This window comes from Dasypus novemcinctus, chromosome 3, assembly GCF_030445035.2.
Source record: "Dasypus novemcinctus isolate mDasNov1 chromosome 3, mDasNov1.1.hap2, whole genome shotgun sequence".
Classification (NCBI taxonomy): Eukaryota; Metazoa; Chordata; class Mammalia; order Cingulata; family Dasypodidae; genus Dasypus; species Dasypus novemcinctus.
This window is the reverse complement of record NC_080675.1, coordinates 178608037-178623592: the sequence shown is the minus strand read 5'-3', so window position 1 is coordinate 178623592 and position 15556 is coordinate 178608037. Positions and strand designations below refer to the sequence as shown.

General features: G+C 53.3%; 1 protein-coding gene across 1 annotated transcript in view; it reads right to left on the bottom strand.

Annotated features, from left to right (window-relative positions):
- Positions 1-15556, bottom strand: part of OCA2 (OCA2 melanosomal transmembrane protein) — a 370679-nt gene that overhangs the window by 331238 nt on the left and 23885 nt on the right. The window contains exons 4-6 of the mRNA XM_058290617.1: positions 13550-13732; positions 11198-11255; positions 8513-8585 (exon numbers count right to left, since the gene is read on the bottom strand). Coding sequence (XP_058146600.1) covers positions 8513-8585; positions 11198-11255; positions 13550-13732 — 314 coding nt within the window. The remainder of the gene's footprint in view (positions 1-8512; positions 8586-11197; positions 11256-13549; positions 13733-15556) is intronic.

The following is a 15556-nucleotide window of genomic DNA, read 5'->3' as shown; positions in this document are numbered from 1 at the left end:
CACACGCAAGGGCTGCGGCCCTGGCCCTTCCCAGACAGACAGGGCTGTGTGCTGGAGCACCTGCTGGAGGCAAGAGAGGACCGAGCACGCCGAGGGTGAGGGCTTGTCTTGCGGATCTCACTCCCTAGGGGGTAGGTGACGGGCAACTAGGAGAACCCCGGGTGGACCAGCCCCTGGGAAGGCACAGACATGCAGCCCCTGCCCTGGTCCACACTAGCCCTGCTGCCTTCACACCCAGGCTTCGTCTGCTCTGCTGCTCGAGTTCCCGCTTGGGCTCTGCTCTCCCCAAACCTTCCCTATCAGCCATGCCCTTCCTGCTGGGCTCTGCTCTCCCCAAACCTTTCCCTATCAGCCGGGCCCCTCCTGCACTGTTTCCACAGCTGTACCCTTCACACCCGTGCAGTTTGTTTTAGCTTTCCCACCCTAATCCGTCTGGCACCCTGTGCATTTCCTAGGGTGGTTGTAGCCAACCGAGAGGGGAGTGGGGGATATGGGAGCCCCTTACACTTTTCAATGTGACATTTTGTGCCATCTATGTGTCTTTAAAAAAAAAAGACAAAAAATATTGAAGATGGAAAAAAAACCCTCAGGGATTGATTCTCTCACAGGTTTGTAGCCCCAAACCTGAAAATCAGGTGTCGGCAGGGCCCCGTGACCTCCAGGGCCGGGGGGTGGGTCTGCCTGGCCCTGTCCATGTCCTAGCTCAGACCAACACCCCTCGGCAGCCAAACGCCAGCCTGCCTCCATCGTCACCTGGGCGCCTTCCTTTGTCTGTCTTCTTCCCTTATGAGTGAAGCAGGCTGGTGAGACAGAATCAAAAGATGGATCTGGAACCTGGCAGAGTCCACGTGGACGTCAATAACCCCCAAGATGGCTGCTGGAAGCCCCTCTGCAAGATTCTGCCATCCAGAACAAAGACTTCCTCCAGAAGCCAGGAGAAGCCCCGGATACTCCCCAAGGACTTTATCATTGGGCCCTCCTGGGGGATTGGTGGGTGGGGTAACCAATCAGAACAGCAAACAGCTGGAACCTCTCCCCTGCCGTTAGCAAAGGGGTGGGATAATTAACAGTTCCAAAAGCAGGCACAAGGCCTGAGCGCACTCTCCCGCTCTTGCTCTCTCACTCGCTCTCACCTCTGGACCCGTTCCTGCCCTCTGTGCCCTGCTCTCATCGTTTTCCTCTGCCACATGGCCACGCAAGTAAACCTGGGGATTTATAATCTATACTGGGGAATTGTAGCCTGTAAATCAGCCCACTTGATCACTTTTAACCCCTTCCTCTCTACTTGGGACCCCTACTCTGTTATTTTCTCCTATTTCTCGTCCCTCCCTGCCTGAATAAGTTACTGAACTAACTCACCTGACATGCTCTTGAAATTCATTTCTGCAGCAGAGCCAAGAACCTAGATAGAATCTGGTAACATGAGGATGCCAGTCAGATTGGGTTAGGGCCACCCCACTCCAGGGGACCTCCTCTCAACGTGACAGGTCCGTAACACCCTATTTTAAATAAGGCCACACTCCGAGGGGTCCCAGAACTTCCACTGTATTTGGGGAGGCACAATTCAAGCCAGACCATCCCTCAAGAGAAGGATCTCTGCCTTGTTCATTTTTCTATTTCTCTGGAGACTAATGAGGTTCTTACCAGATTAGATGTCTCTAATAAACGTTTGTCTGGTTAATAACTATTTGATTAAGGCTTTATCCTTGAAGTCCTAGAGAAGATTCCCAACCAGATAAGCCTTTGTGTGCGGGATGGAAGGAGGGGGCAGGGGAGGGGAAAAGGAGAGCAAAGGAAGGGAGGAAAAGAAAGGAAAGGGAAGGGAAAGCTAAGGCAGGGAGGGAGGGAGCAGCTGATTTGCCTGCCTGTGGAGATTTGCAGACCTCTATGCAGGTCTTAATAATCCAGGAAACCGAAAGCAATTCAGCTGCACAGCACTTCAGGGGCACAAGGACGGCCACTTCCTGTCTCATCAAGCTTCTAAAATAAATCCTACAATTATGGAAGGGACACATCCAGCCTCTTACAATGGGGGCATAAAATTTCATAGATCACAAATTTCTTCAGGTAAAAGACAGTAGAGTTTTCTCCAAAACACGTCTTCCCTTCACAAGGGCTGCTGGGGGTCTCCCTGCAGGCCCGCGGGGCACCGAGGGGGAGAGGGGGCCCCCAAATCAGAAAACCAGGAAGGAAGAGTCAACACTCAGCGGTGCCAGGTAGAAATAGCAGGCGCCCACCCCTTGGGCCCGCACTGGATGGCCCTTCCTGGACCCACCATCCAGCATCCTGGCTGTCCCCAGCACCCCAGCCCACATCTACTCTCCACTGACTCAGAGGCCAGACGCCTACAAACACCCTAATAATCAGTACAAACTCCAGTGGACACGCAGCGCCTTTCCCGAGGAGCCAGCCGCAGCGCGGAGCTGCCGTGGAAAAGCTGCTGCACAGGGGCTGCATAGAACCAGCCCTCTCACCGCCCTCCAGCCTGTTCTCTCTCCATCCAGACATGCAGGCTGCGCAGAGGGCAAGGAAGGGGCTCCCAGCTCATCCTTGCGGCCCAGAGAGACCCTCACCAGCCCACTGGGAGCAGCCTGGCTCCTCAGGCCCCTCCTCCAACCCCACACCAGGCCCTTGCGCCCTGGCCACTGAGCTCCTGGGCCTTCCTGGATGCTGACACTGGGAAGACTTGGGAAGGAAGGCAGGGAAGCTTTGCAAAGTGCTTGAGAACAGAAGAGAAGCAATGGCATCCCAGGGGGCACACAAGAGGCATTTCCCTGGAGTTACCAAACAGTAATAATACCCCATCGTCCTGCTTCTTCAGGACCCTGTAACTGGCAAGGTCCAGGAGGTCCCGCCTCTGCCTGCTGCTGTCGGGGCTAACAGAGTTGTCCCAACGTGTGGTTGCACAGATGCCCAAGACTCCCCGCAGACAACTCTCTCCATGTCCCCATCGGGGTCCCTCAGGGCAGTAGGCTGTGAACCCCATGGTGCGGCACAGAGGGGATCACAGCCCACCTCCTCCAGGGATGACGTGAAGCCAGCGACCCCCTCGGCGCAGGGCGCTGGGCAAACCCGAGGAAGTCTTAGCCAGGTTCTTCCAACCCAAGGAGACACAGAGCCAGCATGAAGTGCTGAAACCACAGCGCTTTCCAGCTCTCTCCCGGAAAATACCTCCTAGACTAAACACAGGCACGATTTCAAGGCGGTGATGCAAACGTCGAGAATGAGCAAGGCGGCTCCGGACCACAGAGCTGCCCGGTCCTGCCAGCCACCGGGCTCCCTGCTCGGGCAGCGAGAGGGACGCTCTGCTGACCAGCCTCCACCAGGGCTGCCTTCCTAACAGCTGGCCCGATGGCTTGAGGGACAGACCTTTCCAGAAGGCTGCTGACGCCCTGGGTGGGGAGAGGCTCTGCCAAGGAGCGCGTCCTAGAAAGAGGGGGAGGAAATTCCCGAGAAGGACTCGGACCCTCACTGCTATCCCCTGCTGGGAAAACGGCCAGCTTCCTAAACTTTCAGTTCACCAAGTCTATCGACCAAAGACATGAAAGGGAGAGCAATCTTGTCCTTTTGCTCTCCAAATAAATGACTCCTTTTCCAAAGATAATCATCCGAAATACTTGATGAGTGATAAAAATGCAGACCAGTGTGTATCTGCTAACACCAGGAACGTAGGATGAGGTTGAAGGTGGTTCTGGAATGGGGCTCTGTTAGTCTCTTGTTGACGTCAGTGTTGCCAAACGCCCCCCTTCTCCACTGGCTGACAGCAGAGGATCCTCAGGCTTAATCTGGCAAGCCCCCAGCAGCACTACCCAGATATGAGAGAGGGGCTGCAAGCTAGAATCGCTTCACAGAGCAGCGGATTAAGGGGGAAATGCCTTAAAACAAGAAGGTAGAGTGTCCTGCTTGAAAAATACAAACACACTGAATTTTGCAAATCCACGAAAAGCTAATGGATGAGAAGTATACCATAGGCTGATTTCTTTTCTTAGTAATTGAATGGGAATAAAGGAAATAATATTCACGGAACACATAGCGTAGGCCAGGCATAGCACTTTGCATTTCTATGCAGCATTCTGTTTACTCTCTGTGGTGGACTGGAGCTAGTACCCCAGCAAAACCTGTTCTTAAGCTTAATCCATTTCGGGGGGTGTGACCCATTTCAGTAAGAGCTTTTGAGGAGGTGAACTCGGTTAAGGTGTTGCCCAGTTCAAGCAGGACGGGTTTGAACCCTAGCCCTGGAGTCCCTTCTAAACAGACTGAAATTCAGATGGATAGAGAGAAAGCCACAGAGGGAACAACCTAAAGGTGGAAGTCAACCAAACCCGGGAAAGAAGGCGGGGCTAGGAAAGGCCGCCATGTGCATTGCCATGTGACAGAGGCGCCCAGGACCAAGGACCACCGGCAGCCAGCCCAGAAGGCCAGGCTCCAGGAAGAAAGCGCCGCCTTGACGATGCCTTCATTCGGACTTTCTTTTTCCCAGCCTCAAACCATAAGCAAATAGATTCCCATTGTCTAACCTGACCCAGTTCACAGTAGCTGCTGGAGAAGCCTAGGAAACTAAACCACTGGCTGTGTCCAAAGTTCCTCTCTTTCTAAGGCCTGCAGTCGTGCGGACCGAGCCCCACTGTGATGGTCTGAAGCTGCATGGACTCCAGGAGGTCAAGCTCTTAAATGTAATCCACTCCTGCAGGTTAGCACCTTGGAGTGTGACCCACCGCGTTCAGGACAAGTCCTAATCTCATACTGGAGCCCATTGTAAATGGAATGAATACAGAGAGATAGAGAGAAAGCCACAGAGGCAAGAAGGCAGCGAAACCCAGCGGAGAAGGAAGAGGCCAGCAAATGCCACTATGCGCCTTGCCACGTGGCAGAGGAATCCAGGATCTCTGATTCCTTTGAGCCGATCTTTGGGGAGAAAACATTGCCTGATGATGCCTTGATTTGTATCTTTCTCTTGGCCTCAAAGCTGTGAGCTAATAAATTCCCATTATTAAGCCAACCCATTTGACGGCATCTGCTTTCAGCTGCCTAGGAACCTAAAACACCCATCTCATTCAGCTTAACAAATAACACCGTCAAAAGTCTGTTTACAAGTGGGTTCACATCCACAGAGCAAGGATCAAGATTTGAACACCTCTTTTGGGGGGATGTTATTCAATTCCCAACAAGCCTTCTCCGGTTCTTTCACGCAAGTTGAGCCTTCCTCGCCCTTGGGTGTCACTCTGCTCTGTAATTCCTCCAATTCACAGGATTCTGTAGGAAACCTAGGCTTCCCCAGAGGCGGGGAGCAACTTGAGGGCAGTATAAGCCTTTTCAGGCTTAAATTCTTTGCACATGAAGAGTAGCATCAAAGAGTAAACTCTGGTCAACATGGAAATAAGGAAGAAAGAGGGAAGGAGCTTACATGGGTTGTACCTGGCCAGGCAGTTTCCAAGTAGAGTGGGCCTCCCTTCTTTGCTGTCAACATGGTGATTCCAGGGTCTGTCTCGGTCGGAGCTGCCCTGCCGTGCCCTCCTCCGGGGCCTTCCTGAGATACTCCTCTCTCCAGGACGTGGAACTGCAAGCACTGGAAACAGGACCCACCCTGTGGGCTAGGGGCTCCCAGGCTCCTACCATTCCCAACAGAAGCCTGGCTACTCAGATCTTTTTCCATCTAAGTGTCCATTTTAAGGGAGGCTCTGCCTCCAGTTTCAGCTGGGATGTAAAGAGAGTGGGAAAGCGCAGCACGCCTTCCAGCCTTCCAACCAGAAAACCTGGGCACCTGTAAGTCAATTACTTTCCTTGAACCCATCCAGAACTAAGACCACTGGGCAAACAGCTAACCTAAAATCAAGAGGGGGAGACAGGGACTGCAGGGAGAAGCAGACCCTCCAAGCTCTGGCTTCCCTGGGACAGAGGCCAGAACCATGCCTGACAAGCAGGTAAAATTAAACCAGAAAACTTACAAATCGCTAAAGGTCAGGTATGGGCTGGTGTGAAAGTGGAGAGCGCCCGGGAGCCCCAGAGTGGGGTGCTCATGTCTTCCAGTAACATCACCAGGTGCTCACGGGAGAACCTGAGGACGCTCCCCCTCCACGGTGCCAGCCAGCAAGGGACGGTACCCACTGCCACAGCTCCACCCAGCCATCTCCCCTCTCAGCCCGAAGGAACAAAATCTCTACCTGCTTGGGAAGTGGCTCCAATCCAGGAGCCTGAGAGAGGCATCTGGGGAAGGGAGAGGGGGAAGAAGAGCTCTGCTCCTGCAGGAAGAGTGGGCGCACACACACGGCCTGGCACCGCGGCCGGCAGGGCCCGGAGACAACCCTCCTCCCCGAGCAGCACCCCCACTCCCAGCCGCCCAGCGGGGCGAGCAGGAGAGATGCCAGACACGAGCTGTCTGTGGAGGATGCAGAGAAGAGACCCAACGGGGAGGCAGATGCGAGGCCCGCCGTGGCAGCTGAATCGTGGACCCCGCAAAGGGCACGTTGGTCACGGCATGAACCGCTTACAAGGGACCTGGAGAAGATGCTGCGCAGGGCGGGCCTGGACCCGCACTGCTGGGGGGCCCTACGAGCAGAAGGAAATCAGACACCGTAGGTCACAGAGGGCCACCGGGAGAAGCCACGGAAGCCAGGAGAGAGCGCCACGTGCCCAAGGCCGGGCGCCCCGCAGGCTGCACCGGACGGCAGGCTTTGGGGGTTAGCACAGCCTGGCAGTGCCTGCATTTTGAGCTTCTCACCTCCGGAACCCTGAGACTATAAACCTGTCAACTGTTCCGTGGTGTCTGTCAGGGCAGCCGGGCAAACCAAGGCAATCGCTAAAGGAATGCGACGGCCCGCTGCCCTGGCAGTTACCATAGCAACAGCAAGCTGCAGCCACAGCCCAACTCCTGGTTGGATTTACACGTGCACCGCCTGCCGCCAGCTGATTCCCAGCAGAAGTTACGGTGTGCTCCTCTCCAAGCCCAAAAATTATCCACCTCTGCATCTACTACTCTGTCACTTACTGGCTTTTGACAAAAAATTACAAGGTGTAGAAAAAAGCAAGGGACACATGTCTGAGGGGACAGAGCAATCATCAGAACCAGACTCAGATACGCCACCAATATTGGAATGACGATACAAGGTCCTTAAAATAACTATGATGAATATGTTAAGACTCTAGTAGGAAAGATGGACAATATGCAGGATAACATATATAATTTCAGCTGAGCAGTGAAAACTCTAAGAAAGACTCAAAAGGCAACGGTGAGAATAAAAAGCTCAGTAACAAATGAAGAATGCTGTTGACAGGCTCATCTAAGAGACAGACAGAGGCTGTGACAGACTCTACACAGCCAAAGAGTCAGTGAGCTTAAAGACAAGTTCACAGAAAGTAAGCCAAACTGAAACTCGAAAGGAAATGTGACACCAGAAAGGCAAACAACCCAATTTAAAAATGGGCAAGGGATTGGAACAAATGTTTCTCCAAAGAAGAGATAAAAATGGTCAACCAGCACAGGAAAAGATCCTCAACAGCATTAGTCATTAGAGAAATGCAAACCAAATCCACAATGAGATACCACTTCTCACCAATTAGGACAGCTATAATAAAAAAAAAAAGAAGAAAGAAAAATAACAAGTGTTGGTGATGATGTAGAGAAATTGGAACCCTATGACACTGCTAATTGGAATGTACTGCCATTGAGGAAAATAGTGGTGTGGTTCCTCAAAAAGGTAAACAAAATTACCATGTAACCCCAGTACCTCCACTCCGACGTCCCTACCCAAAAAAGATGAAAACAGGAATTCAAGCAAATAAATGTACACACCTGTTTACAGCACCACTATTCACAATTGTCAAAAGGTGAAAACAACCAAAGAATGGATAAACAAATTGAGGCACATGCATACAATAGAATATTACTCAGCCACGAAAAGGAATGCGGTTCTGATACAGGTTACAATAGGGATGACCCTCAAAAACATTGTGCTAAGGGAAAGAAGCCCATCCCCAAATACCACGTAGAGTATGAAACATTTAGAATAGGTAAATCCATAGAGAGAGGAAGCAGGAGGTAGAGGCCAGTGGTTCTGGGAGGAGGGGAAGTAGGGAGTGCTTGGTGGCTATGAGGTTTCCTTCTAGGGTGATGAAAATGCTTTAGAACCAGATAAAGGAAGTGGTTATGCAACAATGTGAATGTACTAAATGGCACTCAACTGTTTACTTTAAAATGGTTAATTTTAAAAAATAAGAGGAAAAAGAAAAACAGAGCAGAGTCCCCAGAACCATTAGAGAGGCAGACACTAACTGGAAGGCACACCTTTCTGTTGTCATCTTCCGTGGAAAGTTCATCACCTGAGCAGGTGCCCCTAGAGCTCCCCTCCCCAACGACATTCAGAGAGCTTTAATCAAACCTCCTGAAACAGAAAGACTGGTTGTGGTAGGAAGAGTTACAATGATTCTTGTTGTAATAATCCAGTTGTAGTAATTCTTCAGTGCTTTTGAATCTCAACCGTGGGAGACCGCCCATCCCAGTGTATAATTTGGATACAGTAGCTTTCCAGCGGTGACACAGTCAACAACTGCCAGAGCTTTCCTTGGTCTGGATACAGGCTAAATAAAATCTGCAACAATCAGAAAGATTTAATTAGAGATTTGTGGTATGAAAGCCATCAAACATAAGTAATCTTGACAACAGTTGAAATTAGGAATATTATCATTTGTGGATTTAGGAATCCAAAATTCATCAGCTATCACCCTGAACATCTTCTTAGATGGTAAAAGATAAAATTCTATTCATTATCTTTTTGGCTACAACAGGTCTTGATTATTGATATTTGCCAATTTTAAGGATAAATACCCAGCTGCAAAATTTAATTGTCAAAGGTGGTAGGAGTGGTTTCCCCCATTCAAGAGTAAAGGAATATAACTTATGTGATGGTTATAACATGTCTTAGTAGAATTTGCAGATCACCTTATATACCATGAGAAACTAAATGAAAGTGATGGCGAGATGACAGATCATAAGATGTCAAAACAAGATCCTCGTTCCATTTTGGATGGGTCCACAAATCACCAGCACTCTGTCTCTCCGAAGAAGGATAGAGAATAGACTTAGAGCTCAAGCCAGCTCTCAGTGGACCAGGTAAGAACTGGCCCATGCTGACCTCCTTTGAAATCCCCCATGTCTGCTGTGGGATATGCTTCAGAACCACATAATCCCGTCAACGGGAATTAGAAAGGCAAATTGGTAGCCAAAAAATAAATAAAGCCATGACATGCTCAGATATTGGTGTCATTGTTTTTGCATCATTACTAGATTTCATCTCTCTGGGCCACTGCTGCCCTCTACTGTGTCGGTACAAAGAGTTGACTGGATTCATTGAATTCAGCCAGCCCTTATTTCCTGCACCCTCCCCTTTGTTTCTGAGATGCAGTGTCACTGTCCTTACTCCACAGAGGAGAGAGGCTCTTGGTCATGCACAATTCTGCACACACGGAGCTGAGGGACCCATACACAGGTTATGGAAACCACTCTTCACAGCCACACACAGTCAGGCACACAGCACCATGGCCCCCAGGGGGCCCTGCACATGTCACCTCGGACAGCCTGGCAGTAGGGGAGGGGTCCTCAGACACAGGTGCAGTCCCAGACCCGCCTCATGAGCCTTGCCTCACTCAAACACCACCCGCCAACCACCCAGCGCTGTCTCCCAACTACAGACATAACCGTCTTGTGCCCATGCTGAAAAATGACCCATACCAGAAATTACACCGTGACCACTGGGATTTGGTGAATCCCAAAAAGAAAAGGATTACGTTCTTGAACTAATCCATCCCTGTGGGTGTGGGCCCTTTCAATTGGACAACGTCAGTGAGGCGTGACTCAGGTTGCGCCCTCTTGCTGGAGTTTCATATAAACAGAGACAGAGAAAGACACGAGAGCAAGGAAGCTGCCGCTTAGATCCTGCCGTGGGAGAGAAAGGAGAAAGTAGAGAGGACTCCAGGTCAGCCTTCAGCTGAGCTCAAGGAGGGAAGCCCTGAGGGACTGCGAGGGGTCCCGGCGTCCAGAGCCAGCAGAGCACAGCGGCACGGAGACAGGCCCCGGGGGGCTGGGCCCATGTGTAGCTCAGGGCTGAGACCGGCCCTGCCGTGTGCCTGCTGCCACGGGCGGGGCCCCAGGGTCACCAGCGGCTGGCTTTGGCGAGAACCATCCCTGATAGTGCCATGATTTGGACATTACCTCAGAACTGGAAGCTTTCACCCCAAATAAAATTCCCATTATAAAAGCCACCCCATTTCCAGTACTTGGCATCGGCAGCCCTGTGGCAAGCTAAGGGGCTCTTAGAGCACAGACACAAGCCGCGGAACCACACCCGTCCCACTGTGTCTCACACAGGAGCTCACACTCACACCAGCCAATAGGGCCGCCACCCATTCACCCCACAAATGCACTTCGAGTGCCTGCTCTGTGCTGGCAGAGAAGTCCGAGCCCCCCGGCCCCTGGGGGCCCCCAGGACCCCTATTTGGCAGCCCTGCCCCTGCTCGCTGCTCCGGCCCCTCGTGGGCTGAATTCACCCTCCTCCTCCACCAGCTCGGCCAGCCCAGCCCAGACATGGGCATTCTCATAATCAGACATCACCTCCCTCCACACTCACCAAAGAGGTGCCCATGTCCCCTCTCCTGCACCCTCCCCCCCTCACAGGCCTCTGAGGTTGGCTTTGCTCTCCGGTGAATCTGCTGGGACGGCACCATGGTTGACGAGGATGGACAGGGCTTCAGGGAAAGGTTTTGGGGGACAGGCAGCAATGGAGCTTCGTTCCCTCCCAGCCAGGGTGGCCCCGCTGGGCAGAGGCCCAGGCGCCTTCCTTCAGAGGGGCTCGAAACATTCCTGGGGTCTCCCACAATTGCTGGAACCGTCCCAGCACAAGATCATAGTGTTTGCTGTACGGGTTTGCCCCAAGAAGGTGGGAAGCCCCTGGAGGGAAGAGGTGAGGCCCAGGGGCCGGCCACGTCCTGGGTGGGGCGCAGAGCAGGGGACCCGGCCGCTGAGGGCAGCCCTCCTCCTCCACCCCGAGCGGCCACGCCCACCAGGTGTCCTCAGCACCCTCCCAAGTTGGACCCGAGAATCGGAGGGCAGGAGCCGACCCGAGGACCTCTGCGGCCCTGCCCGCCCAGCCGGGCCCCAGGCACGCCCCGCGGCACCCGGGCAGGCCCCGCAGGGCCGGGTACTCACGGAGCACACCGCCACCACGACAAACAGGCCCGCGACCTTCAGCCAGCGTGCACAGCTCCTGCAAGAGAAGAGGCAGGTCCCGCGGTCACCCAGGGGACATCCTGCCACTCGTGCTCAGACCGACCAAGCCTCCAGGGCTTTCCTAAGCCTCGGCTCCCCACCGCAGACAAGATTTTCAACCTTTTCCCCAATAAGAGACACAGGAGGGCATCTAAGAAGGAGCTTGGTGGAGATCCCAGAGGATAAGCCAAGTTCCCTGGCCATGTCTTCGTGCAGGCGTGGCTGCCAGGTGTGGAGCTCGTCTGTGGATTTTAAAGGCCCCTGGTTTCCTGAATATTGACAAGTGGGCTGAGGGTCTGATCACGGCTCTCAGGTTCCTATTTATTGTTTCCTCCTATGTTTTCTAGAAGATGGGAATATGGAGTCAATCATCAACCATAAAAACACTGATTGGCCCAAAACCAAATAATTCGAGAAAGAAATTGCAGTGCTTTGACTGGTTGTACCAGCAGTCTTTCCAGAACTCCAGAGGTGGTAACTTAATAGAAAACCAGGCCACACCCTCGGCCCCCAGCACCTCCCCATCCCAGCCACCAAGAACCCACTTCACATGCTCTCAAGCCCACAGCCCGGCCCTCCTGGCGCCGCAGACCAGAGGCCAGGCTCCCCGGACACGCCATCTCGATGCTTTGTGCACGTGCATAGAGTGAAGGAAGAGCGTCTACTCGGGCCACCTTTGCATTATTCTCACCTAGTCAAATCCCACCACCTTTCAAAGCCTTTCTGATCCCTTGAAAATGGTCAAATCTTATTTTAGATCTTCTTAGATTTAGCGAGTTAGATGAATAATCATTTTGCACTCCCAAATTATGACTCTGCAGCTCCTATAGAAGTGAGAACCGAAACAATGCTCCTTTTACAAGCATGGGGTGGGAATGGAGCTAGGCTGCATTCAGACTTCACCCCACATGATGCCGGCACCTGCGGCAGAACTGAGGACCACAGGGGAATACGGGTGGAGCCAGCTCCTTCATCTGGCATGCAGGGTCTTTCCCCGGCAGCAGAGAAGATCAGGGCCCGAGTCTTGTAGTTCCTTGACGGTCTCAAGGCGATTGCTCCATTCCTGGAGATCAAGCAGCTTCTGGATATAAAGTCTCCAATGCACTGGACTTTGGCCCTTGAGGAATGGTATCCTCCAAGCTCAAAGCCAGTCTTGGGACCAACAGTAACAGGGCCGCCCAGATCCCAGGACGTCATTCCACACAATTCACGTGCTTTGGTAGCAGATGCCTCAGCCAGATACTCGAAGCTCCTACCAGGGAGCTGAGGCCCAGCCATTATGAAGAAGCCACTCGTGGGCTGGGAAACGGGCAGGAGGGGACAGCAAATGATTCCAGCCAGGGTCGGCTTGGGGTCTGGGGTCAAGCCTCTGCCCCACAGCTGTGACCTTGGGAAAAGCCCGTATCCTCCTGCCGGAACCTGTGCTTTTGGTGCATAGTTAGCACATTGTGCATGCAGACAGGTGCTCCAACCAGCCCGTCAAACATCCTCATAAAAGGATGGACGTAAGCACAGTGAAATAATGACGGTATCTGACAGTCAGTGCAGTTTCACCCGTCTGGGCCGAGCCCGCAGAGGCCATGAAGGAGCAGGACTTCCCGTGATAAGGGGCAGGGTCGGTAGCACGGAGGTGCCTCGGCCCATCCCCTGGCCACACCCAGGTGACCTAGCATGAGCACCCCCAGGTCTGGTGCCTGAGCCTTTGCTGTGTCCCTGAGAGGCCACTTCCAACTCTCCTGTTCCCAATAAGCACCTTCCCTCAGTAACGGCATGTTGGAAACCCAAAGGACAGAGCAGGCAGAGGGAGCCGGGTTCCTGGACGCAGGCTCGGGGTCCAGCGCGGCAGCCCCTCCCCGGCACGGCCGCCTCCCTCGCGGTGCTTCCTGTCCCTGGGCCCAGCCCTCCTAGCAAAGGGCCTCAGGAAGGACAGAAACAACGGGAGCAGCTGCCAGGACACCACACGACCCGTGAAGCCAGTGCATCCACCTGCAGGCCCGACGGCGTGGAGACCCCAGCCCCACACGGAAGGCGCGTGGGTCAGTGAGTCCACGCAGTCGGGCGTCTCCCAGCTTTACGGTCACACAGCTTCCAGGGCCACCCTAATTATCCCCCAAGGGCTTGGGGAAAAGATTTACAACTGTGACGAAAAAGCCCCATGGGACCAATGTGGCAAGTCCCCGTGGCCACCTTGAGTGAGCGGCACAGCGAGGGCGAGACCGCCAGCCTGGGCCCCGGGCAGCCCAGAGCCTGGCGTGGCCACCACCTCCCTCCAGGCCGGGCCCGGCTTCCTACCTCAGCGTCCAAGGGCGGGACTTGGCGGGGCCCAGCAGCTCCGTCTTCTCTGAGTAAGCAGAGGTGGAGAGGCTGGCCGCTTCGCTGCCCAGCAGGCCCCTTCGCTCACCCTCGGCTGAGCTGTCCTCCCAGGAGGCGTCGGCCGTGAGGAGGCTCCGGTGGCCGGCGGGCACGCACTGCAGCCTGGAGGGCAGGGTTTGGGTTATCTTCCCCGAAGGAGTACCAGCCCAAGGAAGGTTTCCTCTCAGCAGCGCCCTGTGGACTGCCCAATGCAGCCTCACTGCTGTCCTACCCTGATGGCAAGGGGTCTCTCTTGACATCTCAGAACTCGTGCTTAAAGGAAGAGTCCTGGGCCGCCCGAGTCTTCAAAATGAGCCATGCGGGAAGCAGACTTGGCCCAGTGGTTAGGGCATCTGCCTACCACATGGGAGGTCCACGGTTCAAACCCCAGGCCTCCTTGACCCGTGTGGAGCTGGCCCATGCGCAGTGCTGATGCGCGCAAGGAGTGCCGTTCCAGGCAGGAGTGTCCCCGGGTAGGGGAGCCCCACGCGTAAGGAGTGCGCCCCGTAAGGAGAGCCTCCCGGCGTGAAAGAAAGTGCAGCCTGCCCAGGAATGGCGCCGCCCACACGGAGAGCTGACACAACAAGATGCCGCAACAAAAAGAAACACAGATTCCGGGAGCCTCTGATAAGGACAGAAGCAGACGCAGAAGAACACACAGCAAGTGGACACAGACAGCAGACAACTGGGGGGGGGGGGCAGGGAAGAGGAGGGAAATAAATAAATAAATAAATCTTTTTTAAAAATGACCCATGGATCATCAACAAACATCAGCCTATTCTGGGGACCTCACAGCTCAGACCAGCTCCCGCTCGTTCCACCGTTTGCTCTCTCTTCAAACATGAGACCCAGATCTCAACTCTTAGTTCTGTTCTACTCATCCGCAAACCTACCAAGGACCATCAGCCTTTGCTCTCCTATGTCAGTCTCTCTTCTGCAATGGACCAGCAAGGAGGGGACTGCCTGTCTCCCCCACCCAGCAGCTCCTGTGGGGGGGCAGAGTGGGCTTCATCAGGGCCAGGCTGCATAGCCAGGGAAGGGGCTCCACATGTTAGGAGGCACCAGGGAATCATAAGCGTTTTCCAAAATTGCACTTCGGTGCGTCCATTTATGTTTTCTTGAATCCCTCGACTTATGAACAGAAGTGCTGAACTATAACCAGGTTGCACCAAATAGTCACATATTGTGCCAAGCCCTCATGGGACCACATTATGTACACGACCACCAGCTCCAGTCAGCGGGCCCGAGGGGTCCCTCACCAGCACAGCACATCTCATGAGCTCCTGCGGCGAACGTGGTGGTGTGAAGCTGTCTGGACCCCAGAAAAAGCATGTTCTTAAGCTTCGCCCGTTCCTGTGGGTGGGAGCCCTTTGTAAGCAGGACCTTTGGATGGGGTCACCGCAGCTAAGGTGTGAGCCACCTCAGTCAGGATGGGTCTAAATCCCGTTACTGGAGTCCCTTATAAGAGAATGAAATTTAGACGGAGGAAAAAAGCCAGAGGAAGCAAGACGCTGAAACAAAGCTGGAGAAGGAAGAGGCCAGGAGAGGCTGCCCCGGGTCTTGCCGTGTGACTGAGGTGCCAGGATCCTCGTGGCCAGCACCAGGATGCCTCTTTGGGAAGAAGGCATCACCTTGATGGCATCTTTATTTGGACTTTCTTTTAGCCTCAAATCCATAAGCTAATAACTTCCCATTATTCAAGTCAAGCCATTTCATGGTATTTGCCTAAGCAGCCTAGGAAACTAAAGCAACGGGGCATCTTGATTTTCCTGAACACTTATCACTGCTTTAAAATTGGTCTACAACAACAAAAAAAGTCCTATCCATAAAGAGAAGTCTAGAGACACAAATTAGGCTGTGTAAAACCAATATGTAACAAGGCATCAGGGATGCTGACAGTGTACAAAAGTTGAAAATAATCATGAATATTTATAGCAATTGTAAATC